Source organism: Capsella rubella, unplaced genomic scaffold, assembly GCF_000375325.1.
Source record: "Capsella rubella cultivar Monte Gargano unplaced genomic scaffold, Caprub1_0 scaffold_1, whole genome shotgun sequence".
Classification (NCBI taxonomy): Eukaryota; Viridiplantae; Streptophyta; class Magnoliopsida; order Brassicales; family Brassicaceae; genus Capsella; species Capsella rubella.
The window spans coordinates 9,481,257-9,500,635 of record NW_006238923.1 but is presented as its reverse complement, the minus strand read 5'-3'; the positions used below and the strand labels follow the sequence as shown (position 1 = coordinate 9,500,635).

General features: G+C 37.0%; 4 protein-coding genes across 7 annotated transcripts; all 4 read right to left on the bottom strand.

The window, feature by feature from the left end:
* Nucleotides 1-15: 15 nt before the first annotated feature.
* LOC17900639 (interferon-related developmental regulator 1) lies at nt 16-3,044 on the bottom strand. The gene is made up of 12 exons (XM_006304888.2): nt 2,684-3,044; nt 2,299-2,470; nt 2,137-2,217; nt 1,968-2,050; nt 1,761-1,876; nt 1,556-1,666; nt 1,340-1,449; nt 943-1,255; nt 728-856; nt 544-621; nt 366-443; nt 16-267 (listed from the first exon to the last, which is right to left on the bottom strand). The coding sequence occupies exons 1-12, from the start codon at nt 2,691-2,693 to the stop codon at nt 217-219; spliced, it is 1,332 nt and encodes a 443-aa protein (XP_006304950.2). The 5' UTR covers nt 2,694-3,044; the 3' UTR covers nt 16-216.
* Nucleotides 3,045-4,842: 1,798 nt separating this feature from the next.
* Nucleotides 4,843-10,157, bottom strand: LOC17896934 (activating signal cointegrator 1 complex subunit 2). 2 transcript variants are annotated; one of them, XM_006303089.2, is made up of 9 exons: nt 9,608-10,157; nt 9,312-9,471; nt 9,082-9,143; nt 8,230-8,324; nt 7,934-8,047; nt 7,710-7,775; nt 7,089-7,186; nt 6,438-6,850; nt 4,843-6,188 (listed from the first exon to the last, which is right to left on the bottom strand). In XM_006303089.2, the coding sequence occupies exons 1-9, from the start codon at nt 10,017-10,019 to the stop codon at nt 5,017-5,019; spliced, it is 2,592 nt and encodes an 863-aa protein (XP_006303151.1). In that variant the 5' UTR covers nt 10,020-10,157; the 3' UTR covers nt 4,843-5,016. The 2 variants fall into 2 exon arrangements, with proteins under 2 accessions (XP_006303151.1, XP_023633079.1); XM_023777311.1 differs by lacking the exon at nt 9,608-10,157 and having other exon boundaries at nt 8,230-8,313; nt 9,312-9,330.
* A 205-nt stretch (nt 10,158-10,362) lies between these two features.
* Nucleotides 10,363-15,422, bottom strand: LOC17900547. Of its 3 annotated transcripts, none has more exons than XM_006306576.2 (8): nt 15,065-15,422; nt 13,555-14,273; nt 12,295-13,334; nt 11,954-12,129; nt 11,216-11,858; nt 11,025-11,106; nt 10,897-10,944; nt 10,363-10,784 (listed from the first exon to the last, which is right to left on the bottom strand). In XM_006306576.2, the coding sequence occupies exons 1-8, from the start codon at nt 15,372-15,374 to the stop codon at nt 10,581-10,583; spliced, it is 3,222 nt and encodes a 1,073-aa protein (XP_006306638.1). In that variant the 5' UTR covers nt 15,375-15,422; the 3' UTR covers nt 10,363-10,580. The 3 variants fall into 3 exon arrangements, with proteins under 3 accessions (XP_006306638.1, XP_023633078.1, XP_023633077.1); XM_023777310.1 differs by having other exon boundaries at nt 13,555-14,276; nt 15,070-15,146; XM_023777309.1 differs by having other exon boundaries at nt 13,555-14,289; nt 15,065-15,142.
* A 784-nt stretch (nt 15,423-16,206) lies between these two features.
* LOC17897304 (transcription factor bHLH54) lies at nt 16,207-17,490 on the bottom strand. Its single transcript, XM_006304382.2, has 4 exons — nt 17,137-17,490; nt 16,845-17,039; nt 16,589-16,720; nt 16,207-16,483 (listed from the first exon to the last, which is right to left on the bottom strand). Exons 1-4 carry the CDS (start codon nt 17,488-17,490, stop codon nt 16,388-16,390), a joined length of 777 nt encoding a protein of 258 aa, XP_006304444.1. The 3' UTR covers nt 16,207-16,387.
* Between the last annotated feature and the right edge of the window lie 1,889 nt (nt 17,491-19,379).

Genomic DNA, 19,379 nt, shown 5'->3' with positions numbered 1-19,379 from the left:
AATACAATTGGTCAATGGCTCTCTAACATCATACCGACTTTTGAATGATAGGAATAACACCCAACAGACGAAAATTTGTTATAAATGAAAAGAGGTTTCAAGTGTAATAATGATCGGACCAATCAAAAACATGTAACAAAAACGTGTAAATGATACAACAACAGTTTTTCAAAAGTAGCAGATGAGTTTGCAAAGCTTCAAAGTCAATTGTAAAGATCATTCCTCCTCCATCGTTTCTGTCGCTGCATAATGCCCAACGTTCATATTCTGCATCACAGTTGGAAACAAATTGCACTTTCATAAATTTTTCTGTACAACAATACTCTCTACCAGAGACAAAAGCTCAAACCACAATTTATAAATACCTTAGCTAACATCCTCTGCTTGGTCAGGAACTGCGTTCTTGCTTTGTTGAGGGCTGAATTTGGTGATTTAAACAACCTCTGCAACAAAATAATCGCAAAATCCAGTTTTGTTAACACAGATTTCTACAATGAATTCGGCAATAAAAACACATATTTCTAGAAGATCCGAGAAACATACCTTTTCGTCATTAGTCATCTTTCCTCCACCAATCTTCTTTGGAGTGAAACTAAATACTTCATGAAGGAATTCATTCTCCTGATAACCAAATTGTATGAAACAGCACACCGTCAGCTTTATAAGAAAGAAAACTTAAAGAGGGTAGGTCGACACTTGAATCAAAAGGGAATATAAGCAAACAGACCTGCATATGTTTAATAAAACCACCCCCAAGGAAATGCTTCAAATAATTCAACTGTATCATTTGATACCACGTTGCTGTCTGTAAATAGTCTCCTCCCACTTTTGTTGAAGTTTCTGGAGCACATCCGTCCTAATCATAATTAAAACGTATCATATACAAATTCCAACCAGAAGAGTCAAACTTAAACCTCATTAGGAGAAAAGGTGAAGGTATACCTCAAGAAATTCAACAAGATCTTTGAACAAATATCGTTGGGTGTTGAGATCTTTCTTAGCAGAACCTTTACCACCTGCCTCTGCAGATAGCTCTCTAACTTGTTTGGTGACTTTAGCTTTCAAGCCATGCATGTGAATCAATGCCTCCTGAGACACACTTCCTTCTTTCACTGATCCATTAGCAGACTCTTTGGCTTCGGCAGAAAACTTCTCTAGGGTTCCCAACTCAAATATCACCGCAAGTGCTTCACCAGCAGCTATACGTACAGATCGGTCATCCTTTTCCAGCAATGTAGAGAGATAAGCTACGGTCCTGCAATGACATTAATATCTAATCAGATTATATATCCATGAATAAGAAGGACTACAGTACAGAAAAGCCCGATGGTTCACTTACTCTTGCCAAATTTTAGGACCTAGTGTCCAGCGATCAACTGTTGTGAGCAGAAACGCCCAGGAAGAGACAACAGCACTTATTACAGCAGGTGAAGGTTTAGTTGCCACAACCTACAAAAAAAAGGCCAACATACATGTGAGCCTACTTTATACTTTAGACCAGATAACCTACTTTTTTAATAAACCAGATTGATATGAGAAAAAGTAAGACGCATACATTAGAGCCTAGTTTGGGGTGGATCATTTGCCAGATTGTTTGCATTGATTTCTCAGTTTGCTCTGGATCATTCCCACCAACAAAGGTTATGACTGCTAAACACTCGAGTATCTACAATAAAAAGGCAGGATATCAACAAGCGTGAACATTATTTAGAGAGCTGAGCTGGAATGAAGAAACTGCTTGATTACTAAATCATCCATACCGAGGTTATTTTCAAAATTTCACGACCAGATTTAAGGGCTTGAGAAAGAGGAGTGACAGATTCTTCCAAAATCTCTTTTGCTTGATCCCCAAGACCAACAGTTAATGCTAGCAATCCTGCAAACACCACGGATTAGTTGTTAATACGGCTCAATACAAAGATTGCTGAAGATGATTCATGAGTTGCCTATTTACTCAAGAGACTTACCAATAACATGCGATGCTAATGCGGTCTCCTTAGTAGACCCTTTCTTGATGCAGTGTAAACACTGATGCAATAAAGTCGCAAACCTGCATCATTAAGAAGAAACAGGTGTCATAAATACACTACACAAGACTCTAATATTTTTGAAACTAGAAGAAGGAATGAGTATTACTTATTTTCCACAAACTCAAGCTGCATGTCGCTGTTAAATGCATCAACAATGGAGGCCAGAGCTTGCTCTCTCGTTGAACTCCTACAAATCCAGAAACGAAATCCATATATAAGTTTTGCAACCAAAAAAAAACAAGCTTGGGTTATAAAAGCAGAAAGAGACCTTTTCTCATAGAGAGCATCAAGGGATTGATCCAACAAAGCATCTTTGTGAACAGTGACTTCATCCATGCCATTATTCAACACTCTCTCAGATGGCATGGTGGAGGAAGAGCTTACACTACTTGTATCATCATCACTATCAAACATGGTCGCGTTCTTATTACGCTGAGATTCTGAAAAAACAACAAAAAATTTCAGCAAAGTGAATCAAAGAATCCAAATTTATAAAACACTAACGAGAATAGAATTTGGGTATAGCAGAGATTTAGCAGTTAATTAGAAAAAGCAGAATCAATTGAACCCTAAAACAAACAAACAAACAAACCCAAGTGAAAAATTGAACTGGAAATTGAAATCAATTAAGATACAGAAAAATTGAAGCTTACTCCTCCCCATGATTATGTTGTCGTGCGGCTAATTCAATACTTTGCGGAAATTAAGAGAAAATGAAACAAAACAAAAAGAAAAAGATTGAAAAGGACTTATAAGAGAAACTGAAAAGTAGAGGAAGGATGAAGACGATCTGAAGCAGAGGAAGAAGGAATCGAAGCACGAAATCGACAAAAGAAGAGCAATAAAAGTCTGGAAGATGAGGAGGAATGAGATCGTAGAGGCGATGTATCCATTAAAAGAGGTGATTTCTGGGTTTTTTGGGGTAAGAGGTCGAGAGAGGCCGAGAGAGAGAGAGAGGAAGAGAGAGTTTGAGACTTTCGTCTTTGCCAAAAGAAGAAACGTGGGGATGAAAGTGGTGACTCTTTTTATATATCGAGACAAAAGGAGGAGACTCTTCTACTCGGTGATATATCGGACCAAAGAATCATATCTCATTCACATCTGCGAATATCCTCTTACACGTGTCTTCTTTTCTACCGTCCGATCTTAACTTTGCCGACGTGACTGTAATAATTTTTTCCAATTTCCTTTATTTTTTGGTCTTTTATATACTTTTTCCATTATTTGTGTTAGCTTAGTTTAATGTTCTTTCTAGACACAACAAACCAACATTAACGACGTAAACGCTAGCTGCACTAACCATTACAATTTCAATTCCATGCAACAAATACTAACTTATACATTTTTAAAAAAATAAAATATACGTACCAAGTTGTTTTGCACGAATTAACGAAGATAATGTTGGTAAAGCCGTGCTCCCTAATTTTGCGAACCGGCTCGTGGTTCTCTTGTACGATTTGATCATCTTTTCTCTTACTGATGTGGTTTAATACTTTTGAGATTGAATGAATAAGAACCTTTTTTGTATAGTTACGTCTCTCTCTCTATCTCTGTTTTTCTCTGTCTGAGGTTTTAATTAGCCATCGAATGTGTTCCTTAATTACTTTATTTATACATAAGGGAGTCTCTCTATTAAGTTCCTAATCCAAATCAAATTAGCTCCTAATATCTCCTACTTAGGCTAGAATTTGTTTTTCCTTTTATTTATCTTTTTATATTTTGCCACAGAAAAAAGGGAAAACTTTGTCCTATATATTATTCGTTAATCACGTGGATAAGTATATATTATTATAGTGATGACCAAAAAAAAAAAAAAAAGTATATATTATTATGGACACTTTCTCGCGTGTTACGTAGACCTCACAACAAACCGTGTATTAGTTGATTGTAGACTCATTAGTCATTATCCACCACAAATACAGTAAAACCTCTATAAATTAATACTTTATAAATTAATAAACACTATAAATTAATAAATTTTGCTGGTCCCAAGTCGGGGCAGTGTAAAAATTAACCAAATTCGATAAGATAATAACATAATAAGTTTTTTTGAAATCCCTATATAAATATAGTCCCAATAATAACATAAATTAATAATCACACACACATATATATATATATATATGTGATATAATTAGTTATGTTGAAATATGGTTTTAGTTGTTTGTAAAAATGAATTTCTCCTAGACCTCATCTTTATAAAAAAAAAGTTTTTATTATATTTTAAACTATAATCTTATAATATATTCCATAACATCATAAAATAAACAATTTTTTAATATTTTCTATTTATAAATATGCATCATATTCATTTTTTGTTTGTTTTATAGGATGTTAAAAGATAACAATTCAGGTTAATCATAAATTTGAATTTATGTATATACTTTGCATAGAAGTGAATTTATTTATAAAAAATTAATTCATTGTAATTTTTTATATATAAATATAGAATTCAATACTAAACCATAAAAATTTATATAATCTTAAAGACTAATCTTATTTTGTAAAATTGTCCCAATTCATAATTAAAAAAAAAAGAGTTAAAATACCACTATAAATTAATAATTATTAATTTATACTATAAAATAATAAATATTAATTTATAGATAAATTAATATCACTATAAATTAATAAATTTCTGTAGTCCCAACATTATTAATTTATAGAGGTTTTACTGTAATTTACTTCTTTTGATATGCACATATCCAAATGTTTAGTCTATTTTCCAATTGGAAATTTGGAATTGATTACTATTGTTGTACAAATTATCAGAAGATACTTGTTTAACAAAAAAAAACAAAAAAAAAGGGAATAATATTTGCCAGTTTTCTTCTTTTAATTACCAGAAACAAGCATTACAATCAAAAATGAAGTATTGATTTTTGTAAACCATTAAGTTTCTTTCGTGTATTCCAAAAAAAGAAAAAAGAAAGACCCACTAAAATGTAGTATTGTGCTTTTGTTATTTTTTTTCTTTTGTTTACCTCTAGAAACCAGAAACACTAGCTATGTGTTTTTTCATAGCTCTGTCTTTATGATTATGATTTCTCCCTCCTCCTCCTCTTCGCCCCCTTCCTCGACCCCTTCCTCCTCCATTCTCCGTCTCTGTAGCAACCTCTGAGTTGTTATAGCTCTCATTACTCTTCTCTTGCGGCTGCTGCTCTCTGTTCGCCATTCCTCTTCCTCTTCCCCTTCCCCTTCCCCTTCTCCCTCCATCGCCTGTGTTTGCATTCACATTATTAGGCTGACTCTTTTCATCTCTCTGTGCCTGATACTCTGTCAGCTTTCTAACCGCTCCCAGAGGGATATTCCCTCCACGTCCCAACCCAAGTATCTTATCTCCCTCAGCTTCATTTACCAGTGAAGCTTCGTTTGCATTTGCCACCGCTACTGCACCTGCCACTTTGTAACTGTAGTTCTTACCATCTTTCACATAGAATTGAGGATTCTTTCTGCTACCCCACTTCGGAGCATCAGAGGGCTCCGGTCCAGCTCTGTTACTGAAAGCCCCGCTTTCTTCTGTACCTGATTCCGCAACACTCAAGCCCAGATCATCAAAAGAGTCATCGTATTCATCGTCGTATTCGTATTGTGCAAGTAGGGCCGCGTTCCTCTCTCTGTCGGATTCTTTTCTAGCGTCTAGAATTTTGTAGCTTGGAATATCATCCTTTGGTTTTCTGACAAATCTACCAACCGCTGTGGATGAGGCTGATGAAGCTGGAAGCGAAGGACGTGTGATCGGTTGCTCTGTGTAAATAGCAGAGCTACTGGTGTCAGATTCAATGAGTTTTCCTTTCCCTTTGTCTTTGCTCCTAAGAGTTGGAGCAGTTTTGGGTTGTGGCATCGTCTCCAGTGAAGTATCCAATCGCTGCAAATCTTCATGGAGCGTTCCCTCAAGAATCCTCTGTATAACTTCTTCTGGATTCTGGTTATAGGCTTCAAGACATGCAGCTAAGAAACCATTCCCATACTCAGGGAATATGTCTTTTATTTGACTGATCTTGGATTGCATAACTACAGCATTCTCATCCATAAGATCTTTGGTCTTTCCACCATCAGTTAGAAGAAGCGGTGACTCCTTCATAGAGACAGTGTCTGCAGAATGCAACATGATCATGGACAAATATTGAAGCTGCTCATCTTCCATTGATACCCATCCTGCATCGAAACCAGTAGCAAACTGCTTTAGCCATAATGCTTATAACTCATGGTATTAAGAAGCAATGAGCTTTTGCACAAAATTTCACAATGATTCACCAGCTAACAGTGAAGTTAATATGTTGCTTACTTCACTGTCGGTGAACTACACAATCTATCCTAACAGACCATACATATTAAAGACTAGAACCCACTTTGACATGGAAAATCATGTACAGCTGGGCAGAACCAAATTGTGCATGAAAATACCTGCATTTTGTAAACTCCTAAGTCTATCAATTATTTTGTAATTCTTCTCAAGCTTATGGAGTAATCGGTTCTTGCTATCCATTGACTGCTCAGAGAGTCCACTGATCTCCCTGAATGTTTGAATCAATATATCTGCCCTCACCATAGGGTCCTCTACTCTTGACGGGAACATCTTTGTGACAGCTGGAACTGAAGTTTCGTGATTGAACACATCATTGCTGAGATAACTAATATCTAATATGTTCCAACATAATCTTCCAATCCTTGTTGATAACATGTTTAAACTCGTTGATATATCTGAAAGAGAATCATGGTCTCCATCCTTGAACAAGACCTGAAAGCCACGATGAAGTGATGGAAGCAATGAATCATGCAACCGAACAAGGCTGAAGAGAAGTTCATCGCTCCCATAACTGCACAGATGGAGTTAGGTTATGATACAAACAAATCCATAACAAGCCAAATATAGATCACTAATAGCAACCAAAGTTTTACTATTAATACTGTTATCCATCAATCATGAGAATCCCATAGTTGGAATTTAATACAAATCCAATTACAGATGATTTTTATCAACTAATTATGGGTGGAAGAGCAAGATTAGGGGTTACTATTCATTATTGAAAGATTTAGATAAAAGATGGTGCACACCTTGTCTCAACAGGGCATGCTAAGATTAAAACTGCTGGTGTATAAGCAGAGATAAAAGCATCCAAAGAAACAACTCCATCATTAATGAAGTCCATAACCTAATCAGAAAGAAAAAGACATTAGAACAGATAATGCCCATACACTATAAACAAGCAAAATCATGTGTTCATGTTATAAATTACAACAAGAAAAGAAACTTGGCATGCTATATTTAGAATAATTTAGTGTTAAGTTAAGTGTGTGCACACAAGCGTTCTACTCGTGCAAGTGTGTCTGCATGCTCACTCATACGTATTCATGTGAAAAAACATAATAAAGATGAAATATATGTTAGTCAATTCCTAAAGCAAGCTTTATTCCTCAACCTAGTATAATCAGCTAATATGTATGTCCTATGTAGTAACAATGAAAACCTTATCAGGCATTAGATAGACGTCTTGAAAAAGATCAACACAAAAGAGTCATGTATCACGTTTTAAATTTAAACTATAAGCACTTTTAAACTAACAATTGAAGAGCCAAAAAAATTATGTAATTAATATGTTACTAATCTCATGTGTCTACAGAAGCAAAACGCACAACAGATATATTAATAAATATAATAAGGGACAGAAGTTTAACCTCTAAAAGGTCTGAATGGAGTTGTCTATGTCCATGGTCTTCACCATTTGCACTTGATACTAAGGTCTACAGATACGAAAGTAGATATATGATCAAAGGGAAAATCGAAGAGTCAAAATCAAAACAAGAATTTATAGACCAAGAATGTTAAATTTAACACTTTTAAGTGAATTTAAATAATTTATCTCAAAGTACAGTTTCTGAAATAAAATCATATAACATACCTCCAAAGATGAGGTGCAACGGTGATGCATTGTGTGCAGGATACCCAAGAAATGAGACAACATCATATTTAAACTTTCAGGAATCTCATTTTGTGATTTGACAGCATTTTCAATCTGGGAAAAAGACAATTACATTAGCAAAAGAATAGAAGATTATCTAAGAAATCTTATCCATCAACAATTGGGAATCCCAGGATGTCAAATGTCACAAAAGGAGAATCAATCCTAGCCCAATGATGCACAGAGATAAAAGATGATCTCAACTTTACGGACCAATTAACTTTCTAATGACTTACTAATGATTTTGTGAGCTCTGCATTTTCATGTCCATATATAGCACATATATCCAATAATTTTGGCAAGTCCAGTAACTTCTTTTCCTGCAAAAGAACTACAAACAAAACTAGTGAACAACTGTAAGCTAGGTACCAAGATTTGAAAATTCCTACAAAACACGTCTGGCACGAAAAGAAAAGAAAAAAGAATCAGGCACAAGAACTCTAGTTTACTGCAATGATGAATTCAGTTCATCCTGAAAAGTCTTAATGAGGACTCCTCCACTACCTGATTCTTATATAAATCCAAATATACTCAAGAATCACATACGGATTCTGGTGCTAGCTCTCTTTAACTCTGCCCTAGACAAACCAGCTCTAATCAGTTGCCTATCTTGAGCTGGTCTAAGAAACATTCGTTTACAAACAAGCTGAGTTTACAATCAAACATGTCTGAACACAAATGTCGACCAATGCAAGCATAAGACTCGTAAAACTTATCTAAAATCTAAATGGAACATGTACAGGAATCTAAACGTAAGTTAAAAAATAACTGTGCTACAAATTAATCTCAACAGTCAAATCCCCTTCACAACAGCCCTACTTCTAACTATACTTCTGAGTAAATGATGGAAATTTACTTAAGCTCCAGATGGTCTAATAGTACCAGGGAGTTGGTCAGTAAAGAATCATAGTAAATCATACTTTAGTTCAGATTAGTAAAAGCAGCTAAACACCAAGGATGGTGCACAAAAACATATAACCTAAAAATTTAGTAACCCAGAGGAATTACATGAGATATGTCAATCTTTCAGAATATAATAACTACCAGCAACTGAATGGAATTAGCATAGATAAAGAGCAAAAGGCCACCTTCATGATCTTTCAGACTGAGGCTATCAGAAGCTCTAGCACCGGGATCCTTATTTGAAGATCTGCCATAACCAATATACAAACTCCTCAACTCACAAGACCCAAAAATCGAAAGTAAAGAACCATCTTCGGCTCCAGGTTCAAAGTTTCACACTAATATGACAGAGAAAGACTATTCGAAATTACTTGTAAAGAACATCCATGAGGTTATGAAACAAGCAGCGACTCACATTCTATACAAGACCATGAAAACGCGGCGGCATAACTCGAGTTCTCCAACAATTACACCGGCAACAATTCCCTTGACACCATGAAACGGGAAATCATACCATCTGCTTCTAAACTGCAGGAAGCTATCCAGAAAAATATGCAACGATGCATCACTAGCCACTGTCATTTTACCAAGAGCAGTCAATTCAGCCCAAAATCCATCACACAGAAAAAAATTAAACTCGAGACAAAAGCTAAACTGAGAAATTGTAGACATTAGGAGCCACCATAACATAAAATCAAAAAGAACCATGACCTTCTCTCCAAAAATCTCTAGGATTGAGCTTAAGCAACCTTGTGAGCTCTCTATTGAGGAGATCTACCACTCCCTGAGACTCAACAGCATCCAAACCTCCTTCATCGGGGCCTAAACCGGCGGCTACAGCCTCATCCTGCGGCAAGTAATTCACGAAACTCCCACCTCCTTGAGCCACCAACTGTCCCTGATCCCCCATCCTAACCCTACTATCACCGGAAGCGGAGACTCTGGAACTCGCAGTGGAGGAGTCTGATTGCCTAAGAGAAGACGAGAGAGAAACGGGGAAAGTAGTAGAAGAATCAGAGGTAGGAGTTGGAGTCATGGGTTTGGGAATGAGCTTCTGCTGCTGATGACCCTTGGGGATGTATCTTGTGTTCTCGTCTTGCCGATTCGAGCGTCGGTTAGACATGATGGTATACTATGAGAAGATCGAAGACGGAGGAAAAGAGAATATACGACGGTCCTGTAATTCAGACGAAGAGGATGCTGGAGGAGGAGGAGGAGGAAAGGCGCAGCCGCTGCTGATATACGCTACGCTCTTGTCGGAGTCAATAAAATGCTCCTGATTCCATGAACAGCGTTTGAGTTTTTGATTGATTAAATTCGCGTTTGGCCAATAATGATCTAAAATCTGTCAGCCGGTTTCTATAAAATCTGGTTCAAATTAAAATCTGGGTTTTCAAGTTGGTTTCGGTAAGGGAGGTCGCATCAACCGGTCCGGTCGAATGCGCCAACCAAATGCAAAAAGCATATACACAAAACCTGACAAAATTTATATGACTTTATCTAGAGAAAGATGCGACAGCTAAAATCGTTTAAACAAATCTACAATTGGTTCCCTCAAAAGGGAGAAGAAAGAGAGAGATTATTACACTAGTAAGTTCATTTACAGAGTGATTTGAACTACTACCTTAAGCACATAAGCAATGAAAGTCTTTCATTTACTCTCCTTTGTCCCAGGGGATATATGTCATGAGCACTCAGCGTTTGTATCCTTGGGCAAAACCAAACCGATCAAGCATTCAGAGGAAGACGGGGAAACCGAAAGTAAGGAACATGTCTCTTGCGAGTGGGGAAGAATGAAGAGATGCCTTGCCCACATGGGACTTGATGCAGGGATCTTTATCACTCCTGCACAATCTCTCTGCTTCAAGTATGATATAAAATCTTGGAGCTGCCAAACAAAGAAGTAAGTTTGATAGAGTAATATCTACACAGGAATTTTTTTAAAAAATTGCAGTATGCATGTTTAAATTGACTAAGGGTTTGAAAAGTTGATCACATACCCCTTTACTATCGCTAAAAGTTGCGGGACTTAGCTGACAGACCTCCCTCTGCAAAACATGATACCTCAAATCGTAAGAAAAATGCTTGCAGTCATTAATTTTACTTGGTAATGGAGTTGGAAACTCACTTTGTGTGGTTGTGTATTCGTAAAAGTAGCTTTTACGTGCTTCATATCCGTGCGCTTGGTCATATCCAATTTAACTGGCCATCTGCAAGAAGGAAACAAATGTTTATTCTCATAGCACATCACTTTATTATAGAGAAAGACACAATATGAACCCAAGACATCAAATATAAGAGTGAGGTATTGTCACTCACTGCACAGGCTCGGAAGATGCAATGATATATTTGCAAATGTCTGATTCCAGTCTCTGTGCAATGATGGTGGAGTAATGAACTCCACTTTTCGACAAAGCACCCTGCCAATGTTGCCCTATGTTTTGTTTGGAGGCCTCTAGTCCAGACAACTGTGTGACCACTGGAGGTAAGTGTGGGGACGATGATGATGAACAAGGGGGAGGAGGAACCAAAGGTGGGTGTGAGTGAGGCAAAGGAGGTGGTGGAGCTTGAGGCGGAGGTGGCATCATTTCAGGTAAGGGTTCCGGTGGCTGGGATTGATGTTGTAGTGGTGGCTGGATTACACAGGGTAATGAGTGTCCTACAGGCGGATGTGGGTACACTTGATCATATTGCTGAACTTGAGGTCCTTGTGTCTGAGAGACTGGAAGCACAGGAGGTGGCATGTATGGACCTGAAATCTGCTGCGGTGGAGGTCCCTGCATCTGTGAAGATGTTGCTACAGCATCACCGCTTGGGGAGATTAGAGATCTTGTATCCCATGAGCTGGTTGGAGGAGGGTATATGGATTGTTGAACAAACGGAGATGGAGGAATTTGAGATGTTGGAGTAGCAGGCACTGCAGGCTGTCCTGGAGCTGGCATGGGAACACATGGAGGAGTTCCTGAGACCGAGGCATGGTGGTCTTAATTTCATACACATCTTTCTTGTCACAAGTGAACATGCTTCAGGGGAGATAAGAGAAGAGATAAAACTAACCTCCTTGTGCAGAATTTACAAGAGTGCTACCAGAAACAGGCCAGTTTTGCTGAAATGTAGCTCCACGGGGAACAGAATTACAATGGTTATCCGTACTCATTAAGGGGGACACATAATCCCCTGATCCACTATCCTGTTTCGACGATGGAGGTACTTGAAGGTGCCTCTCTGGATAACTGCTCAGACAAGAAACTTCCACATCAAATCAATGAGACAAAAATAAAGATAAAAGCATGTAATGCATAACTATACCAAAGTCAGAAAGCTCAGAGCGTGTGAGAAGATACAAAGTCAAGTGGATACATTACTAATAACATAGGTGGGGAGAAGCAGAGACAAACCTTCCTCCATCTTCATGAGGCAAAGGAGGATTGATTGATGCCAGGTGAAATTTACTCTTTTCTCCACGAAAAAACCTGAGATGGGCCATTACAACAGCAGCATCATCTGGTGTATCAAACTCCATCAGAAGGGCATGTTCATAGTATAGGTCAGTCACCATGCGAGGTCCCTTATAAAGGGCTTGCCGCGACTCATGGACAATTTCATCCCTCTCCCACTGGCTATTGATGCTACCAATATACAAATGAGTACAATAACCATATGCTACTCCATTCAAAGATCCCCTTGCACCAACGCCTATATCCATAAATTTAATGCGCCAAGGAAATTGCGCTCGCAGATATTCACGAGCTCTGATTGCATCAATTATACTTCTATATTCCGCTAGGGCAAATCCTTTCACTGGATCAAAAAAGAAACGGTCTACGGGACCGTACCTATCAAGCTGAAACCTTAGATGACCTTCAGTTTCATCTGGTCCTAAATAACCTAACCACAACTGCCCCGAAGCCGGATATATGTCATAAGCAGTGGGGTCCCCATCCAAATACCAAACAATTTGCCCAGATGAAGGGACATGGGGTGCTGCCTGATAAACAGGTGATCCTGCAAGAACAAAATTGTTCCTACGATCCGCAGAGTTGGTCCTTAAATCTGAAGGAACTCTTGCAGAAGGAGACGGTGTATGATGGTTTACTAATCCCCTTGGGACTGAAGATCTACCACATGACAAGTCTCTCTGGTCAACAGTCTCAAAATCCATTGATCGTGAACCTCCCGCATCATAAACTGATCCAGCACTAGAGCGGACATCATTTTCTGCAGAACTGTGAGGTTTCACATGTGAAAGTGATTTTCCATAATCATCCTCGTCACTCTCCAGTTGACAATCTTCTAACTTGATATTTTTCCCCAGATATCCAAAGATTTCTTCTAGAGAAGGAATAGCACTGGATATATCCACAAAGGATGACAGGCTGCATATTTTCTTATACTGAAAGAAGGCCCACCTACCAGTGGAGGGACTCTTCCTAATAACCTGCATGAAGGATTCTTGAAACTATTAGACTTTTAGCAGTATACACCCATTACACATTAGCCATATATAGTTTCAAGAAAGAAGCAACTGAATGAAATGAATGACACGGTTGGTGCTCAAAACAGGGAATATTAATAATAACTAAAAACCTACATAAATACAAAACAAACTTAGAGAACCAATGCCACCTATATTGATTCTAAACTAATCAGAGCATTACCATTCCTAACAAGCAGTTCGTTAGACTGTTGGATTCTTCTTGGACCCCATTCAACACTTCCACATTCTTACCAGTAGCCTCTATATTGTTAGAACCTGTCTGACCAGAATTCTCGTCTACTTCAGGTTCATTACTAGCGGCATCACTATCATTAATCTTTTCTGTCATATGAGTAATGAGATACCTCCCCGTGGCTACATCTTCTGTTGATGATGAATTGAAGAATCCGAAACAAGTGGCAATTGATTTTTTAGGGAAGTTGAAGAATACTTTCAGTAAAGCTAAAACACGAAATTGGGATAGTTTCATCAAAGGTAACGAGTTTCCATCTGAAAGTTTTTGCATCAGCTGAGAAATTTTTTTGTCAGGTTCTTGCACCGCCAAATCACTCTTGTCAACTATCTGGAAAATATCTTTCCCCTCAAAGGACAGCACAAAGAAGGTTAACACATTTCTGAACACAGCAGAGCATATATCACGAGCCCCTGGTGATGACGTTTTCTTTGAATAAGCAGCAGAACATAGGTCAACTAGACCAAATATGCAGGCTTTAGCAGTTTGAAAAGCAATACCATCAGCATCTTGTCCTCTCTTTAAAGCTTCCAAGCTAAAGTTATGCATGTCGATAACAGCTTGAATTGCATCTCCGATAGCAGTAGGGCAGTACAGTGAATATCGAGGAAGGAGATCAGCCACAAGGCGCTTAACGCTAGTACAACCTGCAAGTATAAGAAACTATCTAAATCATTACTCCAACACACTTCATTCTAAGGCTTCTATTCTTGTGCAGAAAATGACTACATGAGGTACACTTGAGAGATTAGAATCCTTTGTCTAAACTTTGTATCAATTTCAAAATATCTGAAAATTCTTGAGGTCAACTACAAAATCTACTTTTGAGACTAAAATTTTTGCACTAGTTTGGCCTACACCAAGAATAATTCCCAAATAACTACACACCACCCCCCACCTCACGTATGAATGGAACTACAGATAGTGAACCCTACATGAGCAGGCTTTTCTCAAGAATTGGAAATATATAAAACCTTAAGTACTGATACATTCCGGTTTTCACATATATAAGAAGGGAATGGAAGAGGGTAACAATAAATGTAAGGAACACAATTTGATATGGGCAACAAAGAGACACAACCAGCATATACATGGCTTTATCATGCTACTTTGATTTCACATCTTCGTCTTCTTCTAATCTACAACTAAGAGCTCATACACAAAAGTCACAATGCTAGAGCTAATGAAAGGGTTGTAATGAACTGAACTAGAATATTTCTGCTTCTAAACCCTAGTCTTCACCTAATTAAGTTAAGAAAAGCCAACTGGAAGTATTCGTTCTCTTAGAAAGATATCTAAAACTACAAAACTCAAGCAAAATCAAAAATTTGAACTCCACCAACTCCAAAATCCAAAATATAGCAGAGTATTCATTCAATCGGTAAAACTGAATCAAACGGGAGAGGAAGTAAAAAACTAAGATTGAGAGAAAATAAACCTCTGGAAGCGGAGATGAGAGAGCGATAAGCTTGCTCAAGATTCGCAGAGCGGCCGCCGCCATCTCTCTGAGCAATACAAGATTTAAGACGCTTATAGCAGTCATGCACTCTTCTAATCTCTTCTCTGTTCCTGTTTCTCGTTTGAATTTCCTCCTGAGATGGAGGCGACGGCGTCACCGGAGCAGGGAATGAGCTCGCTACCGTAGAAGGAGATGGGGATTCCAGTTGCGGTGGCGGAGGCTGAGGCTGAGATTCAGGGATTGACTCGTACAGCCGACGCTTTTTGATAGGCTGCTCGGCGCAAGCCATGGCAGCGACCGGGAGAGAGAGACAGAAGAGAGAGACAGAAGATGCTCTGTGTTGAAGACCCCTCTTTGTTAGTGTTTAAGACCCTCTAACTCGTGGAGAGGCTTCCTGGTGGCGACTGGCGAGATCACGATACAGATTGGTTTGACAAAACAAAATTAAAACATCAAACCAAACCGAAACTAGAACTTGCATGTCTTTTTTTTGTTTTTGGTCCTATATTTGAGATAGTATGCAAGTAAATATTTTGAAGGGTTTAAGTAGTTTTAATTAATCAATAACACCATATTTATAAAATTTAGTATAAATTCATGATTGAGTGACGAAATAAACTTTTTTTTTGGTTGGTTGGTTGAATACACCAATGTAAGAGATGTAAGAAAATGCAATTGAGGGATAAAACCCTAAATTCTTTAGGGTTTCAAACTTATCCTTTGACACAAGTTTGATTAGTGCTAATCACAAAAATTAAACAGGTCTTGAGCATTCATAGTAATTAGTCAACAAAATGTAGTACCCAAAAGAAAAACTACATCTAGTATCATCATCGTAGGCATAAAATATAAATTCATCTTTTTATCATGATCGTTTCTATATAAAGTCGGTCGAAAATATCAAATTATATCCCTGAATTGCATTTTGAAACCCTGGCAAAATAATTCAATTATATATCTTTGTATTCAAACTTGCAAAAGGGAAAGAAAGACTGTTATTAAATTAGTCTGATGAGTTGACTTTTTTATAATCTTAAATATATAATTACAAAAAAGAGAAAAGAGAGAACCAAAAGTTCTTCTTAGAACCATAATAATAATGACAAAAGAGACAAAAGAAGTTAATTAAGAATAACAATAATATCAGAACGAACAACAACAAAAAAAGAAAAGAAAAATGGTACGTAGGATCTTATAGTAGATCTCTTTAGTTGGCCCCAATTAAGGATAATATTATGTTCTAAAATGGGTTGCTCTTTACAAATTATTACGTTGTAACTTTTGTATGTAAGTCCTTCACAATCACATCAGCCGAGACAAAAGGTTGTGATGGAAGCCCATGTCGAGTCCGTTGTAAGCCAATGGCGCGTACATCCATAGATCATCCGAGCTCAACAGCTACATTTTTTTTACATTGTATACATGTTGGTTAGTTAACTACAACATATGAATGTTGTTGTGTAAAGATCATAACCCACTTTCTATATATATAATTCTACACACCTTAATCTGAAGCTGCAAGAACTTCACGTAATGGACCGCTTCTTCTAGCATCGTACTTATATCTACTTTTGTCCCGTTCGGTACAAGGTTTTGCAGTGTCTTGAGCCTTTCGTTAATCTTCTCTCTTCGTTTCTGCAACAATTAATTAAGAATACATTTAAAAACTCGTATATATATTAAAAAAATAGGAATGTTATTCATTGTCATATGGTTTTGATATAAAATTTATATAAGTTTTAACATTTTCTAAAGTTACCCGAGCATAGAGGCTTTGAGGATCAGTGGCTGTTCCTTTGGTGGCTCTAGTTTTGCCTTTAACACTTGTGACCGAAGCTTTCTCATCATCTGAACTGTTGCTTAAGCTCTGACCATCTATACAATTAGTGTTGCTTTCGTCAACTGTATTGCTTTCCGAGCTTACCCTCTGTTTTTTCTTGGATTTCGCAAGCTCCTATGTATAGCATAAACGATAAGTGTATTAGTTTTTTATGCATAGTAATAATCAATGAAAGTAAACATTATATACAGTATATTGATCTTCTACTTACTTGTCTTGTGACGTCACAGTCGGAGTTAGTTTTGCATAGATTCTCCACGTTAAGTAGTTTCCTCTTAAGAGATGACGTTTCTTGGAGGTGATGGTTTTGATCCCAAGAATCAAGCATGGCCGGAAGATTTCCTCCAGGCATTGCACCAAACGGGAACATATCAGGAAGCAAGAGAGCATGATGATCAGAAGACAAGACGTTGTTCTGGTGATGATGTTGATGAATATGACCATTGTAAAGGCTAGCGAGGCCAAGCATCTCGTCTCGCGGTCTGTCCTCTTTAGATGATGAACATTGATCAAAGTTGAACATCCCCAAGAGAGACTCCAATTCACCATCAACAAAAACGTCCATGGCTCTAACCTCCAACTTCTTGTCTTTCTTGCTGTTGTTCTTCTTTCTTCTTCTCGTTCGTTTGTTGTTATAATATAGTTCTTGATCTTTTGCAACTATATATATATATAGGTCGGGGACACTTGATGATGAAGGGAATATTTCTTGAGGAAGATTTGGTGATGATGAAGAGAGATCAAGAGATTCTTAAACTGGTACAATCATTTGTGTCGTGAACAAGTCGTTAATTAAAGAAGTGAAATGAAGCCATGCATGATGATGAACACGATCAGTCAACTTGTGGGGTCGACAATAACAGGCTTTGTTCCTTCACGACACATTAACATATTCTTATTTTTATAAACCATCCATTCATCTCAATTAAACTATATAAAGAAGGAAATACATTATGTATAAGATGACAAGAGATTAGTATAATAATGAGAGAGACTTTACATTGGCCACAGCCACACAAGAGAAGCGGTGAAGAATAAAAATATGGCCACGCCAATGCACGATTTATGAAATCATTATCGCATATTCAACAACACTAAAAAGAACAAGAAATGTTTTATAAAACAAAACAAAAAACAAAAAAACAAAAAAACTTTTTAATCCATGCCGTTTTCAACCTTAAATTACTAATTGTCCGGTAGGTCTCTCGTAGCTACTTTTTTTGGAGGCAGCATGATATATCCGGGGTCGATGAAACTTGTTTGGTCGATGATATATCATGTGCTTTTAAGTTTTAAGGACGAGTTGTATACTTGTATATGATAAATAAAAACTCATTCTTAAGAATGAACAAAACCTATGATCTGCCTTTGCGAGAAATTAAGTTTAGAACACAAAACCAAACCTAAAAATAAATTTATATATAATGCGTGTGACTGGTAACATGACTTGTTAGTAATTCAATTTTCATTACAGTTTTAGCTGATCATAAAATTGTTAATGCAAAAATGTTACATTCATGATTGTATGTTTTGTATTTTGTGTTAGGTGGGTTAAAAAATTAGAAAACAAGAGAAAACAAAAAGAAAAAGGCGGAAATAAGCCATAACCTACGAAGACTTAGCGTATTTGGTTTTCTAAATTAAATTTCGTTAGTTAGTAGAACTTAACATTGTTTTAGATGTAAATAATGTGAAATTCAACACTCAAATGTATTATATATAAATGCATGGTTTATCAATGGTATAATATACAAAAGTATAAATAAATTAATCTAGTTATGGGCATGTGAAATGAATAAAGCTAATTTGTATGTATTATAGTTGACTGTGTGTTGCTAATATTGTTTTTAAAAAAAGTTATCTGAGCTTCTTATCTTTTTGGTCCGGCTGGGAGGCAAATTGCCTTATACGTTATAAAAAGGTCAAGTAGGTATAATTGGATAAAAGATAAACTAAAACATAAATAAATAATAATAATATTAGGACGGCACAGAATAGAGTTGGAGATTCCGACAAGATGAGATTCAAACTCGTTTTTTGTCTTAAGATCATCCCCACATAAAATCTTCTTTACTTCTAAAAAAAATTCCAAGAAAATAAAATCACAGCTTGAAGATATGTTCAATTGTCTCTTAAAGTTTAGAAATGAGATGACGGGGTTAAGAGGTACAATGCATCTTACGGATTTGCCTATCTGTTTCATTCCTTGTTCGAGACTCGTTACTCCTCTTACTTCCGAATTAAACGTTTATAATACACACGGGTTCATGGAATGTGTCCTTTTACATCATATCGTGTTTTTTGATACTCTTTATGGTATAATTATCACATTTTTAAAGTTAATTATCAATGGATTGACTTGTACGATCGAATTGTTTCTTCTTCTTTTTTTTTTTTTGTAGCATGCATGTAATTATATAAAGTAAATTGGTGTGGCATGATTACTGCTCGTTT